At 37.8% G+C, this 16857-nt stretch overlaps 2 protein-coding genes across 2 annotated transcripts in view; one reads left to right on the top strand and one right to left on the bottom strand.

The window, feature by feature from the left end:
* The first annotated feature begins 2353 nt into the window (after window positions 1–2353).
* LOC125179464 lies at window positions 2354–13398 on the top strand. Its single transcript, XM_047885380.1, has 5 exons — window positions 2354–2683; window positions 6520–6594; window positions 6656–6662; window positions 8749–8843; window positions 13279–13398. The coding sequence occupies exons 1-5, from the start codon at window positions 2480–2482 to the stop codon at window positions 13396–13398; spliced, it is 501 nt and encodes a 166-aa protein (XP_047741336.1). The 5' UTR covers window positions 2354–2479.
* Window positions 13399–15250: 1852 nt separating this feature from the next.
* Window positions 15251–16857, bottom strand: part of LOC125179465 (myoneurin-like) — a gene marked incomplete at its 5' end in the record, with an annotated part of 4298 nt that continues 2691 nt past the window's right edge. The window contains 2 exons of the mRNA XM_047885381.1: window positions 15251–15499; window positions 16016–16848. Of these exons, the coding sequence (XP_047741337.1) occupies window positions 15251–15499; window positions 16016–16848 (1082 nt within the window). The remainder of the gene's footprint in view (window positions 15500–16015; window positions 16849–16857) is intronic.

Below are 16857 nucleotides of genomic sequence, written 5' to 3'. Positions count from 1 at the left end.
GATTACTTTACATTTGTCAGCGTTAAAACGCAGCTGCCACTTATCAGCCCAGTCAACCAGCCTGTCAAGATCACCTTGCAACTGTACTTTTTGCGAAGTATTCAACACCGTATTATAAATTCCTGTCAAGATCACCTTGCAACTGTACTTTTTGCGACGTATTCTTCACTGTATTATAAATTTTTGTGTCGTCAGCATACATCGATCAAACGCTAGACACAGCTTCTGGCAGATCGTATATAAACGCAACGAATAGAATAGGCCCGATAACGCTTCCTTGTGGCACGCCGCTGCGCACTGAAGCAGCGGCTGAGAATAAGCGGCTTTCAATCAGCGGCTGTAAAAGGTGTTCAGGGTAGAGGAGGTAAGCTTGGGCATAAAACAAGGGCTTTATTGTTCTACGCTGGCGAGGCAGTGCACGTTGCCCTCGCTTGCTTGGCGACCCTCGCTGACTCTAAATCGCGTTATTTCAGATAGAAACACTTTTACTGTAGGTTTTTTTCTATTCGCACTCTCTTTTACTGACTTCACTGAAAATTCAGTCATTCACTGACACGGATCATAAAAAAATGCAAAAAAAGTTCCGAAAACGGCCCAGTAAAAGTTAAAAGTTGAAAATCTAGGACCGCAAAACACGAGCGTCCGCTCGCGACCACGGCTGAAACTTGACTCATTTGGTCGTTTGCACCCGTTTTGCCGTTTTATTTGCAGAGCAGATGGGATAAGAATGTAAAGAAATGGTCGGCAATGCGCAATATGCTTGTAAAACAATATATTTAATTTCATAATTATTGCTTACTAATTGAGGATGTAAAGCGCTCCCAAGTAGCTGAATTTGCTCGTTTGCTCCCGTTTAACAGTTTCATTTTGCGGTCATAGCGGTTCCAGCGTTTATTAGGCCGGAGGCCTGTCGCCGATTCTTAGTATTGCAGAACATCCACAGCTTGTTGTGGGTTTGAACTCGCAACTCACTGCTACAATACTGCTGTGCTTAACCGCCCGGCCTCCTTGCCGATTCTGACCAGAAACTGGCGCACAGAGCTGGGATTGAACCCGCACTTCTCTGCTCCAATCTTGGTACTCTGAACTGTAACCACTGGGCCACCCTGTACCTAAGGCCACCTGCCACCCTGCAAAGGAGACAGAGTAAAAATGGGGAAAATATTCGTGTGGCGTCTTTCGTACGCCCGTCTTTTTGTCCTTCAGAACAAGAAGACAAAGTAGTCAATACAATCCATAATCTTATCGGTTTAATCTATTAGACCAATAGTTTATTATCTTGACGAACTTCCTCCGTACTGCCCAAGGCTGACTGCTATGTAAGTCTAATTATACTTAAAAATTTACACATGTCTCTTTATGAAATTGTATAAATTGCAGAGCTTAAGGTTACTGTTTGTTCTGATTTTTCGTAACTTAGTGAATAGTATTGTTTTGATGTCTTATAGGTCGTTTCCCTTTGTGTCTTTCAGCTGACATGTTGCCAGTAAAGTGAAGATCGTTTCCGACCGTTCCTCTCCTTTACTCACAATTGAATTAACTGCCCAAAATAGCGTGCGGTATGACCGGTACGCTCGGAACAATTGGCCAATGCGCAATAAGCATGTTAACACATGTATTTAATTTTATAATAATTTATACAAATTAAAGAAATATAGCGTTCCCAAGCGTTTGGACGGGTGCATTCAGGGGTGTTTGATGCAGGTGTAGCACATCATGGTTGAACTAATATAACGTTGACCCATCAGAAGCCCATTTTCGCGGATGTAGTTCGTTGTCCGCCTGTGACGTCACTGATCTCAGTGACGTCACGGGCATTAACCAATCACCGAAATACGATCAAACCAGTCAACCAATCCGTCATGGGAATGACGGGTTTGTTTACGTTTCTCGATCTACGTGACGTAACAAGATAGCTGAACTGAAAGACGGAACTTCTCGTGGGTCAACCTTATATAGTTCAGCCATGTAGCACATGTTCATGGCCGGGCTGGCACACGCTGAAGCCCACGCTAACGATCACGCGTTCCTGTCCGACTGGTGCAAAAATTCAGGTACGCACTTTAGGCACTTGATATAAACAGATTTCTACATATCACGAATGATTTGTCTTCAAAAAGGTCAAAGTTAATTTATTCCATATGACCGCATTATTATCTTTAATTTCTATTTTAAAGTCTTGGTGAAAGAGACTAAACGATAATAAAATGGTACTTAAAGCTATATTTTTATAGAAACATGAAAATTAAATTATTTTGAATGTGAAACGAATGAATCAATCTATGGATAACTCGTTTGCAAGTTGATAATTTCTGTTGTATTTCCGACCATCCGCATTCTAAGTCGTGAGCGATCCGCGCAACGAATTCTGTCCGTAATTTTGAAAGAAGTGGTAGGGTGTGCCCGTCTTTGAATTTTAGTCAAATTTCTGAGCTTGCGAAGAAAAAATATCGATCTAAAGTAAAATTTCACAATCACTATGCCACAATCAATGATGGGGAGCGTGTCAGGCTTGTCAATGGCCTCACGTGGCAGCAGAATGTCGGTCGCCAGGAGTGTGGCGTCAGTGGCTACTCTTACCACAACAATGGAGAAGAAAACTGGACTAAGGCTGCCCATCCTCGAGTATGCTGGTTTCACAGATGTACAAAGAGGCTCTGTGCTTTCAGCTTTATATACAACGGTAAAATTTTTTTTATAATACTATTGTTTTAATCAATAATAAATTAATTGACAAACCAGAAAAAAAAAAAACAGAAATTAAAATTGAGACAACAGTGACAATATTAAAGAAAGTCAAATTTTACTAAAAAATTATGTTTACTCACTAGATTGTGAACTGAAAAGTTGGGCTGAAATCTAAATACATCTTTGAATTAGACCAAAATTGTCATGCCTATTAATAATTTTACCAATTTTTGAGCCAAATTTCATTTATAAAATTGAATGAAAAATTGAAAATGACATATTTTTACTGCCAATTTTTGAAAGTTGCTTCCAAAATTGTCATACCTATTAGTAATTTTACCAATTTTTGAGCCAAATTTCATTTGTAAAATTGAATGAAAAATTGAAAATGACATATTCTTACTGCCAATTTTTGAAAGTTTCTTCCAAAATTGTCATGCCTATTAGTAATTTTACCAATTCTTTAGCCAAATTTCATTTGTAAAATTGAATGAAAAATTGAAAATGACATATTTTTACTGTCAATTTTTGAAAGTTGCTTTTATGGAACCCTGAATGGAAAATTAGGCAGAAGCCACCTATAAATTGGACAAAAATGCCCATGAAATTGAATGTGAATAAATTCACCTGTTCCTAATTCCTATGGCATTTTTACAATTTATTCTGTGTGAAATGAGAAAAACAACCTAGTTTTAATCCTATTTATCTAAATCACCTATGAAATCATTATTTTCACCTGCAATTTTAAATTTTATGAATCTTCTGTTTGATTTTCTAAATTGTGGTGATATTTGTTTTTACCTAAAATTTAAGAAAATTCTGTTTTATATATCAATTTGGAACAAATGATGTTTTTTAATATAAAATATTTTTCCATCAAAGTTTAATATATTTTGGTTTCACATGAATTATTGTATAGATATGTACAAAATTGTTTTTTTTACAAATTAATAATAAAAAGTATTTATCTTAACAGACATAAAACTATAATAATAGTATCAAATGAAGTACAGAAAAACAAAAATTGCTAAAATTTTTTTATTTCTATCAAAATTTCTTCAGAAAGTAGCTCAAGATTTAGCCATTTCAGTGCTAGATTAGAATTTGTTTACTTCTGAATTAAATCTCACAGCTCTAAAGTGACAAATTTCTAATACATGTGGAATCCTGCGGCCTGATCATGCACTTATGTTGACAATTAGATAGGTAATCATAATTCATCCAGCAAGAATCTCAGCTCCCAAAATAAGGGGAAAGCTCATTTGGTGTCTCGAAAGGTCCTGCCATTCCTGTGGCCAAACGTTTTGGAATGTAGGGCAGAAGTTTTAAAAAATTTACAGCTAAAAATAGAGGGTTATTCTCGTATTTTACTGAAGTGATTGGCAGGGTGCGTACTGGTCATGGAAAACCTGGAAAGTCATGAAATTTGATTCTTCAATTTTAAGACCTGGAAAGTCATGGGATTTCATTTCAGGTTATGGAAAGTCATGAAATTTACAAATAAATGAAGAAAAAAATTAAGTGTTTTTCTGTGCTGCTTCTGTTAACCCATTAATGCTGATCGGTTCCATTTGGAAGAGCAGAGAAAAGTGGATTCATAATATAATTGTAAGATCAATTAAATATACAAGTGGATGCGTAGGTTTAATACACATCTTGTACATGTTCTGGCAGAGTTTGGTTCTGCTGTGCCGACTACTCTTTTTTCAGTCAACATTCAAAGATTACTAGAACCAGGTCATGGAAAAGTGAAGGAATTTCTTTTTAGATACTGATACGCACCCTGGATTGGGAAAGAGCATTAGAAACGGGTAAAATTAGCCAAGTTCATGGGTGCTTTTGTCCTCTTTGTCATGTCACTTCATGCCAATTTTCCACTTTGGACCAGTGGCACAGTTTTCTAATTCCCAACTTTTATTCCCATTCTGGCATTCTAAAAATAATTAGAAGTTACAGGCTTAAATCAGGCAACTTGACATATTTGGGTGAGGAAGTACATTCTTGTCTATTTTTTGGTAGAAATCAAGGATTCGGTATAATTTATGTTAGCAACTTGGCAAATAAATTTGATATTGATATGGATTATGGCCAGTGGCCACAATCTATTGATATGGCCGGTGACAATTTACTATTGATATGGCCAGTAACAATTAACTATTGATATGGCCAGTAGCAATCAACTATTGATATGGCCAGTGGTAATTAACTATTGATATGGCCAGTGACAAATAACTATTGAGGCCAGTGACAAATAACTATTGATATGGCCAGTGACAAATAACTATTGATATGGCCAGTGACAAATAACTATTGATATGGCCAGTGACAAATAACTATTGATATGGCCAGTGGCAAATAACTATTGATATGGCCAGTGGCAAATAACTATTGATATGGCCAGTGGCAAATAACTATTGATATGGACAGTGACAAATAATTATTGATATGGCCAGTGACCAGTGACTATTGATCTGTCAGATGATACATAATCAACTGCCAGTGATGAACATGACATGCAAGACTCTACTACCTATTCATGCCAAGCACCAAACTGTACAGATGTTGGTCTCAATCAATGCAGGTGGTGGAAATTCATCTATATTTTTTGATAAATTACCTGTGTTATAGCAAATGGTTGTAATATATATCCTTAGTATCCTTAGCATATGTTTTGGACATAGTAGCAGTCCCAGGCCATGATGGATTGCTGCCTCTCCATGATGGATATGATGCCTATCCAATACAGACAGGAGTCCCACTAATTTATACTAAATAGATAACATTATTTCTGTATTGGTGCTTGGTGGGCAGGTGAGGAAAATGCATAATGTTTTCAAGATGCAAATATAGCTTTCTTATAATTATTGGTACTGCAACATTTGTGCTAAATTATTTATTTATATACTTGATTGTTATTAAAAGTGCACAATTAAGTTGCAATATTTTGGTTATATCTGAAATATCTTTCTTTGAAGCTGCAAGATTTTATTCAAGCAAAATTTTTTAAATTGTGCAATCCTCCTGACTAAAATATTTCCTATAAACCATCATAAACTAAAATAAAGCCATGTTTAACAGAAAATTTCATCCCAACCTTTTGAAAATTTACCCTAATTAATGGTTCTTGCTGAATATTGTCTATGGCAATTTACCCTTTGGCAGGCATGCATTAAAATATGCAGAATTATCAAAATATGCAGAAATTTCAATTTATAAAACCAGTAGAAGAAAGTATGGACAAATAAAAGATTTATTTGCTTGGATGTATTATCCAAAATTTTTCTTATTGAACGAGTAATGCACATTTCAGTAATACATCATATATGATCATTACTGCGATAGAATCTAGTTTATTTCAAATCTAAGTAATAAGCATTCAAATGTGGATGAAAACCATCTAACTTGTTTTATTCAATTTCATCAAGTTACATTAAACAATTAAAGAAATATTGCTACTTCCAGCTTTTAAAAATGTGGAAAGAGCATCCATTTGATTTTCCCATTTAAAATTTGGATTTGATTGCTCATATTTTAGCTTTCAGGGTTGGAATCAGGCTATTCTGTGTATAGTTTGATGTTTAGATACATGGTGATTGACAGAGGCATGTTAATGTTGCCTCAAACACATGGTGATTAGCAATATAAAATCAGAACATTGTCACTCTTAACTATAAGGTGCCATATGGAAAAGAACCTAACTTGTCTGCAATTCACAAAGAAATGTATCAACTTCCTTATTCTTATTGCCATGTATGAAGTGCACAAACTTTATATAAATGAATTCACTATATTATTCTCTATAATGATCAATGATAAGTTCTCTGTTGACAGGTGGAGGGTCTGTTCCTGATAGTCGTGGGTCTGTTTGTAATGATCAATGATAAGTTCTCTGCTGACAGGTGGAGGGTCTGTTCCTGATAGCCATGGGTCTGTTTGTAATGATCAATGATAAGCTCTCTGCTGACAGGTGGAGGGTCTGTTCCTGATAGTCGTGGGTCTGTTTGTGATGATCAATGATAAGCTCTCTGCTGACTCATGTAGCATTGTTGCAATCATCTATAACATGTGCATGTAGCATTGTTGCAATCATCTATAACATGTGCATGTAGCATTGATTTTGGATTTTTATTTTGGATTTTGTATTTTTCTACCCCGGTATACTAATGTGTACTTGGCTGTAGCAGATTATTCATGACCTTATTTATCAATGTTCTTTATTTACAAATAAATTATTATATTAAATTATAAAAATGATTATATTAAATTATATTTAAGCTTAAGCTTTAAGCAGGAAATTATATTTAAGCTTGCCTGTTTCCTGGAGTTATAGGCAGTTTTGCTTTAACTGCCCTATTCTGGAATGTGTGGCATGGCAGTCTTATTTATATTATATAATAATATCTTTATTTTTTGATATTATTTGTAATACCTATACAGCAATCCCTTGATTAGCACAGTTTTGAATACCACGGTTTTGATTAACGCGGAAAAAAAATCTGCAACCTACCCTTAATCTACGCGGTGCCGGTTTTGATTAGCGCGACTTTTTTTTCACAACGCATCATTTTCCCGCCTCTAGCCAGAGGTGTTACGTTCGTAACAAAAGTGTTACTTTTTGCTTATTAGATCTTATGTTGTTACTTTTGTTATGACTTTTGTAAAAATTTGCCAAATGTTGTTACTTTATGAATTTCAGCCAATAATTCTTTAAATAAGGTCCCGTTGCGTAGGCACTCGTGCTGACTACAGAGTCGGTTTAACCGCGCCTTGTCTCGTTCATAACTCAAATGGTCGAGTTCGGCAACGTTCGCCGGGCCATGCCGGTGCTCTAGTTACTCATTAACCTTCAACTGGTCAAAATCGCTGCCATATCTACTGCTCATTTTTATCAAACTACATACTTTTCCCTGATAAATTACTGTCATAATTATGGACAAAAAGGGAACGCTTAAACGTAAAAATATCACTTTGGAGACTAAGCTTGAAATAATTAATTGTTTTGATAATGGTGAAACAAAAACGAAGATCGGTGAAGACCTAGGGTTTCCCGAGTCAACAATACGCACGGGAATCAATATGTTAATTCATTTGCATTTCTTTTATTTATTTCCCCTATTATTTAGAAAAAAATATGATGAATTTTAGTGGAAAAAAAATTATTATGTAACTTTGCTATTTTTGAGGATTCATTATAATTATTCCCATATATTCTTAAGTTTGATTAGCGCGGTTTTGCTTAACACGGTAAAACTTGGGGATTTGTTAACCGTGTTAATCAAGGGATTGCTGTATAAATTTTTGTTTGTATATTTCTTTGCCAAAAAAATTTTTATATTGCCTAAAAAACAATAGGGAATTTTATACCTAAGTATATTGATGATGAACTTCTCCCAAGTCTTGACAATATACTATACAAAAATTCTAGTTGATCTGTTACATAATCTGTTTAATAACTAAAGTTGAATGTAAGTTTGTAAAGTAATTAAATAAAATATTTGATTTTAGGATATATCAATTCACTGCCTGGTCTGGTCTGGTGGTTGACTTGCATCTTCCTGACAAATGTTGACATTTTCTATTTATTATTCAATTATTGTTATTTTTATTCAATTATTATTTATTATTATTTTCTATTATTATTTATTTTTCTTTTTCTATTTATTATTCAATTAAGTCAGTCATCCCACTAAATGGTTCCACAATTCTGCTTATTAAATAAATTTTAATATGTTTTGTGTACGTCATTTTAATTTCAACTGATTTTGTTGATCTAATATCAGTTATTATGTGCAGTATGCCCACTATATTTTTCCACAATTCTACTTATTAAATAAATTTTAATATGTTTTTTGTATGTCTTTTTAATTATGAGTGATTTTATTGAGCTAATATCAATTATTTTTCAGTGCGATGCTGAGTTTTTCTATTTATTATTCAATCAAGTCAGTCATCCCATTAAATGATTCCACAATTCTGCTTATTAAATAAATTTTAATGTTTTATGTACGTATTTTTCATTGTAAGTGATTTTATTGATCTAATATCACATATTGTGTGCAGTGCGCAACTCGCTGGTTCTGTTTGCCGCCGTCACGGCCGTGTCGGGGCTGCTGTTCCTGGTGGCCAGCGCCCTCCTCATGCAGGGACTTAGACGGGTCTCTATACTTATATAATATACATAATATAATATTATTAAATATTATATAATTATATAATATAAAATTATATATGATAAAATAATATATTATATAATATACATAACATAATATATATAATATAGTATAATCTCTTTGAATATTGAACATTGCATCTCATATAATATACCTAATATATATAACATAATATAATATATATTATATAATAATATAATGTACATAATATAATATATATAATATAATATATATAACATAATATAATATCTGTAAATCATGAACTTTGCATCTCATACAATATAATATATATAATACCGTATATATAATATAATCTCTTTGAATCTTGAACTTGCCATTTATATAATATAATTTACATTATATATTATAATATGCCTATATAATATAACTATATACAATATATTTTCTTTAAATAGTGAACTTAGCGTCTCAAAGTTGTATTTGATTTTTAATTAAATTGTTTCTGAGAAATTAGACGCACAAAATGTTCTAAAAAACACTATAATTTAGCAGCATGGAGTACTGATTAAGTTTTATTTTATTATTTTTTTTTGTCTAATAGCATGGGTGTCACAGCAATTATATATCACATGCAATAGGATATAAATGTTGAAAGTTTTGAAGAAAAATATAATATTGTCATCTATTTATGCTGAATTACTTTGAGAAAATTCATTTGTTTTTTGCAACATGACAATTTCTGATGTTGTTACTAGGAGTTGTTATCAATGGTGCTGTTGTTATCACTGGTGTTGTTATCACTGGTGTTGTTATCACTGGTGTTGTTATCACTGGTATTGTTGTTATCACTGCTGTTGTTGATGTTCCCCGAGCCCCGGTCACGCCAGTAAGCCTGCGCCGCGCAAGAAAGCCGCCACCCGAGCCTGAGCTCACCAACACATTAATTAATTAATTATCACCTCTGTAACCTCATTAATGTGTCTTTATTTCTGATGCCAGTAAATAATGTACATTATTTCGGACCATAGCTGCCCGATGAATGTTATGCCTGCCCGGAGCCTGGGTGCTGCCAGCTCCGGGCACTCCAGCACAAGATGCTTGACCATGGTTGAATTAATTCAACCATAGTATTGATTCAACCATACTATTAATTCAACCATGGTATTAATTCAACCATGGTATTAATTCAACCATGGTATTAATTCAACCATTATGCTTGACGGTGTGGGGGAGTGCATGCATATAGTTGTGTGATGTAAGGTTGTAGTTGTGTAGAGCATGTGTTAATTGTGATGTAATTGTGATGTCATCTGCGTAAGACGAAATGTGAATGTTGTCTGGTGGGGCTGGAATGTCGTGCATGTAAAGGTTGAAAAGTGTTGGTGAGAGGACTGATCCTTGGGGTACTCCGTTCGGTATGTTCTTTTTGTGTGATATAGATTTTGTCTGTGAGTGGGAAGCGTGGGATGGCATCAAATGCTTTGCTAATGTCGATTGTGATCAGAAGTGTGCGATGTGCAGGGCGCTTGGAGTTAATGCCATCTTGTATACGTTGTGCGAGGTTGGTGAGGAGTGTGGTGGTGGAGTGATGGGTTTTGTAACCGTGTTGTGTGGGTGAGAGGGGAATGCGAGGCGTGGTTATGGAGAGTATGAGGCGTTATACAACATTAGATGGTGTGCAGAGGAGTGTAATGGGCCTGTAGGAGGCTGCCTCGGTGGGGGGTTTGTTCGGTTTCAGGAGAGTTATGATTTTGCCGGTTTTCCAGATTGAGGGTATGATGCAGTTGGCCAATGAAAAGTTGGCTATATTTGTGAGAGTGATCTGATGAGAGGTCTGTTTCTGCTCTCCAGGAAATCCTGTGTGATAGTGATGGGGAGCAGAAGGTGATATCTGGGGAGGTGGATCTGTATAGGGCCTGATATGGTATGTGCGTGGGAGTGAGTGTATTGTTTAGGATGAAGAGCAGGTCTAGTTGGTTACAGATCTCTACCTCTCCAGCAGTGGTGTCTTGTGGGTTGTACCAGTCTGGATGCTTTGCGTTGAAGTCGCCTCCAAGGATCAGGTCTGGTAGTGTGTTTAATGCATGGAGTGTGGGAGTGTAGCGGGCCAGTAGACCCGGTGAGTGTTCTGGAGGAATGTATATGTTGATGAGAGTAATGTGTTTTTGTGACCTGTCTCCCTAACAAAATTCGGGGCATGCTTCAGCCTCCGCCCCAGAGTTGCTATGTTCGCGTACGAGTTATTCTGGGTCAGTTGGCCAACTGATCGCAGTCAGCGACTAGTCAGAACCTCCTGGCCGACTTTATGGTCTCCTGAGAGTAGGGCAAGAGTTGGCAGAATCCCCTCAGTCCCCTCCCCAGGCTCTGGTAGCTGTCTGATTCGGGGACCGTAATGTAGACCAAAAAGCGGACATATATGGGGAAGCTGATTTACGTTCGGTCCAAGTCCTAGGCGGTTCCTAATTCAGGATCGCCACCAGCTAAAAATTTTGATAGGGCTGGATGTGAAATGCCTGTAGTTCCGTGTGCCTATCTACTTGTGCTAGAGTTCTGATATGCCGAGTTTTCTCCAGGTAGGCAACACTGTGGTGAATGTACGTAATCAATCCCCCACCCTCCCCGTGTTGCCTATCCTGTCTGATGGCAGTGTAGTTTGGGATGGATGGTGTCTTGTGTGAGTGCCTAAGCTTTGTCTCTTGTATAATGGCGACGTGAACTTCGTTGGAGTGCGTGTATTGTTTGAGTTCGACATGCTTGGTGCGTAGGCCGTCATTGTTGAGTTGTAGGATGTTAAGGTCTTGATGGCGGGTCGGTGGTGTGCTGGCTTGTGGTCGATTAGGAGGAGGGACTGGGGGACTGGGCGAGGCGGGGAGGGAGGCCCAGGCAGGGGTCAGGTGGCAGCAGAGGAGCCGGTGTGTGCTGTGGGACTTGCGGTGCAGATGTGATGGTCACAGGGCGGCACAATGAGCAGTGCCAGTTGCTGGTATAGTGTCATCATTATATTGTATAGTGTATCATTATTGTATAGAGTAATCATTATATCATTATTATATTATATAGTGTCCAAGAGTAGGAAGCGAGGTGAACGTGAGGTGCACCAATTGCCTGCAACTGTTGCACGAGATCCTCTACCCCAGCCAGCAGATGTTATATGCTCGGTGCAGGCAGGGCACAAGGTGATGGGGCCCACTGGTGTTGTTGTTATCTCTGGTGTTGTTATCACTTCCTACTCACACATTCTTGAGCCCTACTCAAGTCATTCATGTTGTGGGTGAGAAAGTACTTACAGTAATACCTCGACTTGATAACTCATATAACATAGTGACCCATCTGAACACTGTCCAGGACTGGGTTTCGATAAGGAAATGTTCGTATGTAGGAACTTTATTTATATCTTATGTGTATTAACAAAATTAAAATCAAATAGAGCACAGAATTGCTTGGTAAACCTCTAATTGCTTCCAAAAATTGGTTCGTTACTATATTTATCACTTTATGTGAATTACATTCTTAGTATTCACACTTGGCATGAAATACATGATGAATTAGTTAAATTTTAACATTTTTTACATACATTACATTTTACATTTACAAACCCGTCACTCACACGCCTCCCTCTCTCAGTGTTGCAATATTGTAACATTAGTTATGATCACATGAAATTAAACTTACCTTTATTACTATAACTGACATGTCATCAGGTAACATGTCACTTACATGTCCTCAGGTAACATGTCACTTACATGTCCACAGGTAACATGTCACTTACATGTCCACAGGTAACATGTCACTTACATGTCCACAGGTAACATGTCACTTACATGTCCACAGGTAACATGTCACTTACATGTCCACAGGTAACATGTCACTTACATGTCCACAGGTAACATGTCACTTACATGTCCACAGGTAACATGTCACTTACATGTCCACAGGTAACATGTCACTTACATGTCCACAGGTAACATGTCACTTACATGTCCACAGGTAACATGTCACTTACATGTCCACAGGTAACATGTCACTTACATGTCCACAGGTAACATGTCACTTACATGTCCACAGGTAACATGTCACTTACATGTCCACAGGTAACATGTCACTTACATGTCCACAGGTAACATGTCACTTACATGTCCACAGGTAACATGTCACTTACATGTCCACAGGTAACATGTCACTTACATGTCCACAGGTAACATGTCACTTACATGTCCACAGGTAACATGTCACTTACATGTCCACAGGTAACATGTCACTTACATGTCCACAGGTAACATGTCACTTACATGTCCACAGGTAACATGTCACTTACATGTCCACAGGTAACATGTCACTTACATGTCCCCAGGTAACATGTCACTTACATGTCCACAGGTAACATGTCACTTACATGGCCACAGGTAACATGTCACTTACATGGCCACAGGTAACATGTCACTTACATGTCCTCAGGTAACATGTCACTTACATGTCCTCAGGTAACATGTACGCGTGGTTGGTGGTGCACAGCTTCTACCACGAGCTCTGCGAAGTCACGCGGCTGGAGGATGTCGCCAGGACTAAAGTCAGTGTTTGATGCTAATTTTATTCAATAATAACATAATATAATAATAATATTCAATATTTGATAATAGAGTTCATTATTCACGACATTGAGTAAAGTTATAAACAGTATGAGTATCACATCGGTTACGCAAGTAACTGTTAATTTATGAGTCAGTTGCTTGGGATATAGCGAGTGATCTATTCAGAAATAAACTGGAGAACCGCTTAGAAATTCATCGTCTAAATTCTTAATAAATATAACTCAGTACCCACTGCAGTGAGTGACAGAGAGCGCATTTTCTCGTCGATGAAAACGCGAAGTCACGGACGGACAGACGGACGGACAAGGCGAGCACAATAGTGCATTTTTTTCATAAATGAGAAAATGCGCTAAACACGCGCAATAAATGAATTAAAATAAAATGCATATGAGCTGCCCTATATGTCCCTTTGTATGCTTTTTCTCATGGTTGCACCTCATCCGTATTGATCCATATGGATCTTTATCATTGTCTATATAGACCTATATCATTGTCCATATAAAGTACAGACCTCCATCATGTTCCCTATAGGCCTAAATATAATATAGGCCTAAATATAATATAGGCCTAAATATAATATAGGCCTAAATTCGAAGGTTCCGTCCATACCACGCGACCGACGTCCGTCCATAGTCTTAAGTTCTTAATAAGAAAACCTGGATGAACGTGGCAAGTTATCAATATTAGAATCTCTCTAGAAACTTGAATTTATGTGCCCATCTGTGGTTTTATGAGCATATAAAGAAAACAAATACAGAAGTACTAGAGTTATGTCTGAATTAGATTTTTGGAGCATGGGTAATACTAAAAGGATATATTATTTTTTATTGTTAGGTGGCGACTTCAGTACAGTGGTGACGAACGAGTCGTTATTTGTAAAGATGCTATGAAGATTGCACTATGTTATCCTTGTGATGTAGTTTGCCGACGCCGTAGTTCTCTTAACATGAATAGTATTAAAGTCTTCGCCGCCTCGATCTTCCAATATAATTAGTATGTATTTTATACTAGTAGGGTTAAATATACTGATGATCTTACGCATCCCAAAATGATCAGGTATAAATAATGTATAATACTAATTAAAAGCTCACCAAACTTCTAAGCGTCTGGCAGTTATTGTATTCAATGCCGACCAATTCTTTACTCACTACAAAAGTGGGTAGCTTTTCTGTAATGTTTTCTGTAATGGCAGGTAATGATAGAAAACGTCTCCTAGTTTGATGAAGAACGTGTCAAGATGCAAAAAGTGTCTTTAAAAATTTACCTCTCACCCGTGCCTCTACAACTGTGCCACTCGTGCCACAGCAGTGGCTGTGCCACTCGTGCCACTGTGTCAGCAGAGCCACCCCTTCCACTGCGGCAGCTGTTTACTAAAATGCGTTCCCTGGTTTGTTAAGAAAAGTCATAGGATGCGAAAAGTGTCTAAGATTTACCTAACTGCTCTACACTTGCATCTAGTATAGTTGAAAATTGCTTCGACACACTTTTGTTCCAACGTTATCCACATGTGCCTTTGTTTTCCTAGTAGAAGGAATCCCTGGAAGGATATATAGCCTCTCATTCCTCAAGAATGCAGTGTATAAGACCAGGTTAATAAAACTCTTCTGTTTTGAGTATGCGTAACTATTATTGAGCTCCTTTCTGCTATTATTAGCACTCTGATTAAACGAGATTATTTGACTACGATTAGCACATTACGCGTCATCATAATTTCAGCCTAAGATTAGACAATAAATTTAGATAGCCAGCCACTTGACCCGCAAACTCCACTCAATTCGAAATTTCCCGTGTGACAGGAAGCAGTGATTTTGGTCCCAGGTACAGTAGCTTGGGCAGTCACTCTCACCAAGGATGTTTACGAGCAACATGGCTTATAAGCCCAGACTTCTTAGCGTCGCGGTATTGACAAACTCCGCACTCATATTTCTTTATTTTCAGATGCACCGCATCAACATGTTTCTTGAGATGCCAGCGAGAACTTGCAGCGTAATCACACTGCGAACATTTGTGATCCCTCAAATTCATGTGCACCAATTTTATGTGCCGTTCTAGTTGGGCTTTCTGGTAGAACCCGCGCTTGCACGTCTGGCACTTGTGAGGTCGTAATTTTAAATGAACAGCATTAACATGATAATCAAGATGCCATTTACTGCTGCAAGTGTAGTCACATTGAGCACACTTGTGCGGTCGTATTTTTAAATGAACACTATTAACATGATAATTAAGAATCCCTTTACTGCTGCCAGTGTAGTCACATTGAGGACACTTGTGAGGCTTCAGCTTCAAGTGAACGCTAGCAACATGCCCAGCAAGTCCTGTTTTCGACTCAAATGAATAGGAACAGTGCGGGCACGCGTGCGGTCTGTCTTTGAGGTGTACCCTGGAAATGTGAGCTTTTAGATTACTTTTCCGAGAAAAGTAGCTGTCACACTCATCGCACTCGAATTGCTTCAGCTTTGCATGCACTGTGTTTAAATGGGTTCGCAAAAGAGAAGCATAACTGGAGGCATAATCGCACTTAGAGCACTTGTAGGGCCTCAATTTAAGATGAACTGCGTTGATATGTCGGTCAAGATCACATTTAGAGCAGAAAGCTGCGCCACAGACATGACACTTGCGAGTCTTCTCTTTGTTACGACGTACGTGGGAGGTTGTGGAAGAAATTGCCTCCTTCATAGAAGCATTTAGACGCTTAGAACGATTGAGGGATGTCCTTCGCAGACAATCAGTATTTTTAGGAAAGTTTGACTTATTCTCTTCACTTGAATTTGGTCCTCCACTTTTGCCCACTTTTTCACTGCGCAGTTTAGGTCGCTCTGAATCTTCGCTCACATGCTTAGGATGAGGCTCTGGAAATGCTATTTCTCCTGAGCAAATATTATTTTCATTTTCTTCAGTGCAAACGTATTTGAAGCTTTCGGAAACATGAATGCGAGTTAATTCACTGCATTCATTCAATTTGATGCAAAGATGCTTAGAACGTCCAAAATCCACAGAATTGTGCGCCTCTTCCACCTTAAAAGAAGCCTCCAGCGTTGCAGGGACAGTTCTCGTTCCATTGCAGCTGAGAACGTTACAATTTACTGATGGTGCAGGAGTAGGAGGAAGGCGGCCATTATTAGGCGAGCGAGCTTCACCAGCTTCTTGTTCAGTGGTTGAGATTTTCATTTCATTTGTTTGACTCTTGCCCTTGGAAGTTGAAGTTTCTGAAGGCGGAAGAGCCATTGAAGCACCACAATTGTGCACCTCCAGAGAAGTAGAGGCTAAGCAGGCAGTCTCAGAGGCTTTTTGAACAGCGGTAAAGATTCCTGCCCTTGTTGGGAGTTCTTGGTTTGCAGGAGGAGCCTGGGGGATGGATGGAGATGCCCCAGCCTCGACAGGCTCTGCCTTGAGAGAATCCAAGCCCAGGAATGGAATTTGGAACGGTTTGAAGTCAGCAACTGTAGCAC

This window comes from Hyalella azteca, unplaced genomic scaffold (genome assembly GCF_000764305.2).
Source record: "Hyalella azteca isolate HAZT.00-mixed unplaced genomic scaffold, Hazt_2.0.2 contig17742, whole genome shotgun sequence".
Taxonomy (NCBI): Eukaryota; Metazoa; Arthropoda; class Malacostraca; order Amphipoda; family Hyalellidae; genus Hyalella; species Hyalella azteca.
Note: the sequence above shows the minus strand (reverse complement) of the source record. Positions and strands in the feature narration are given on the sequence as shown.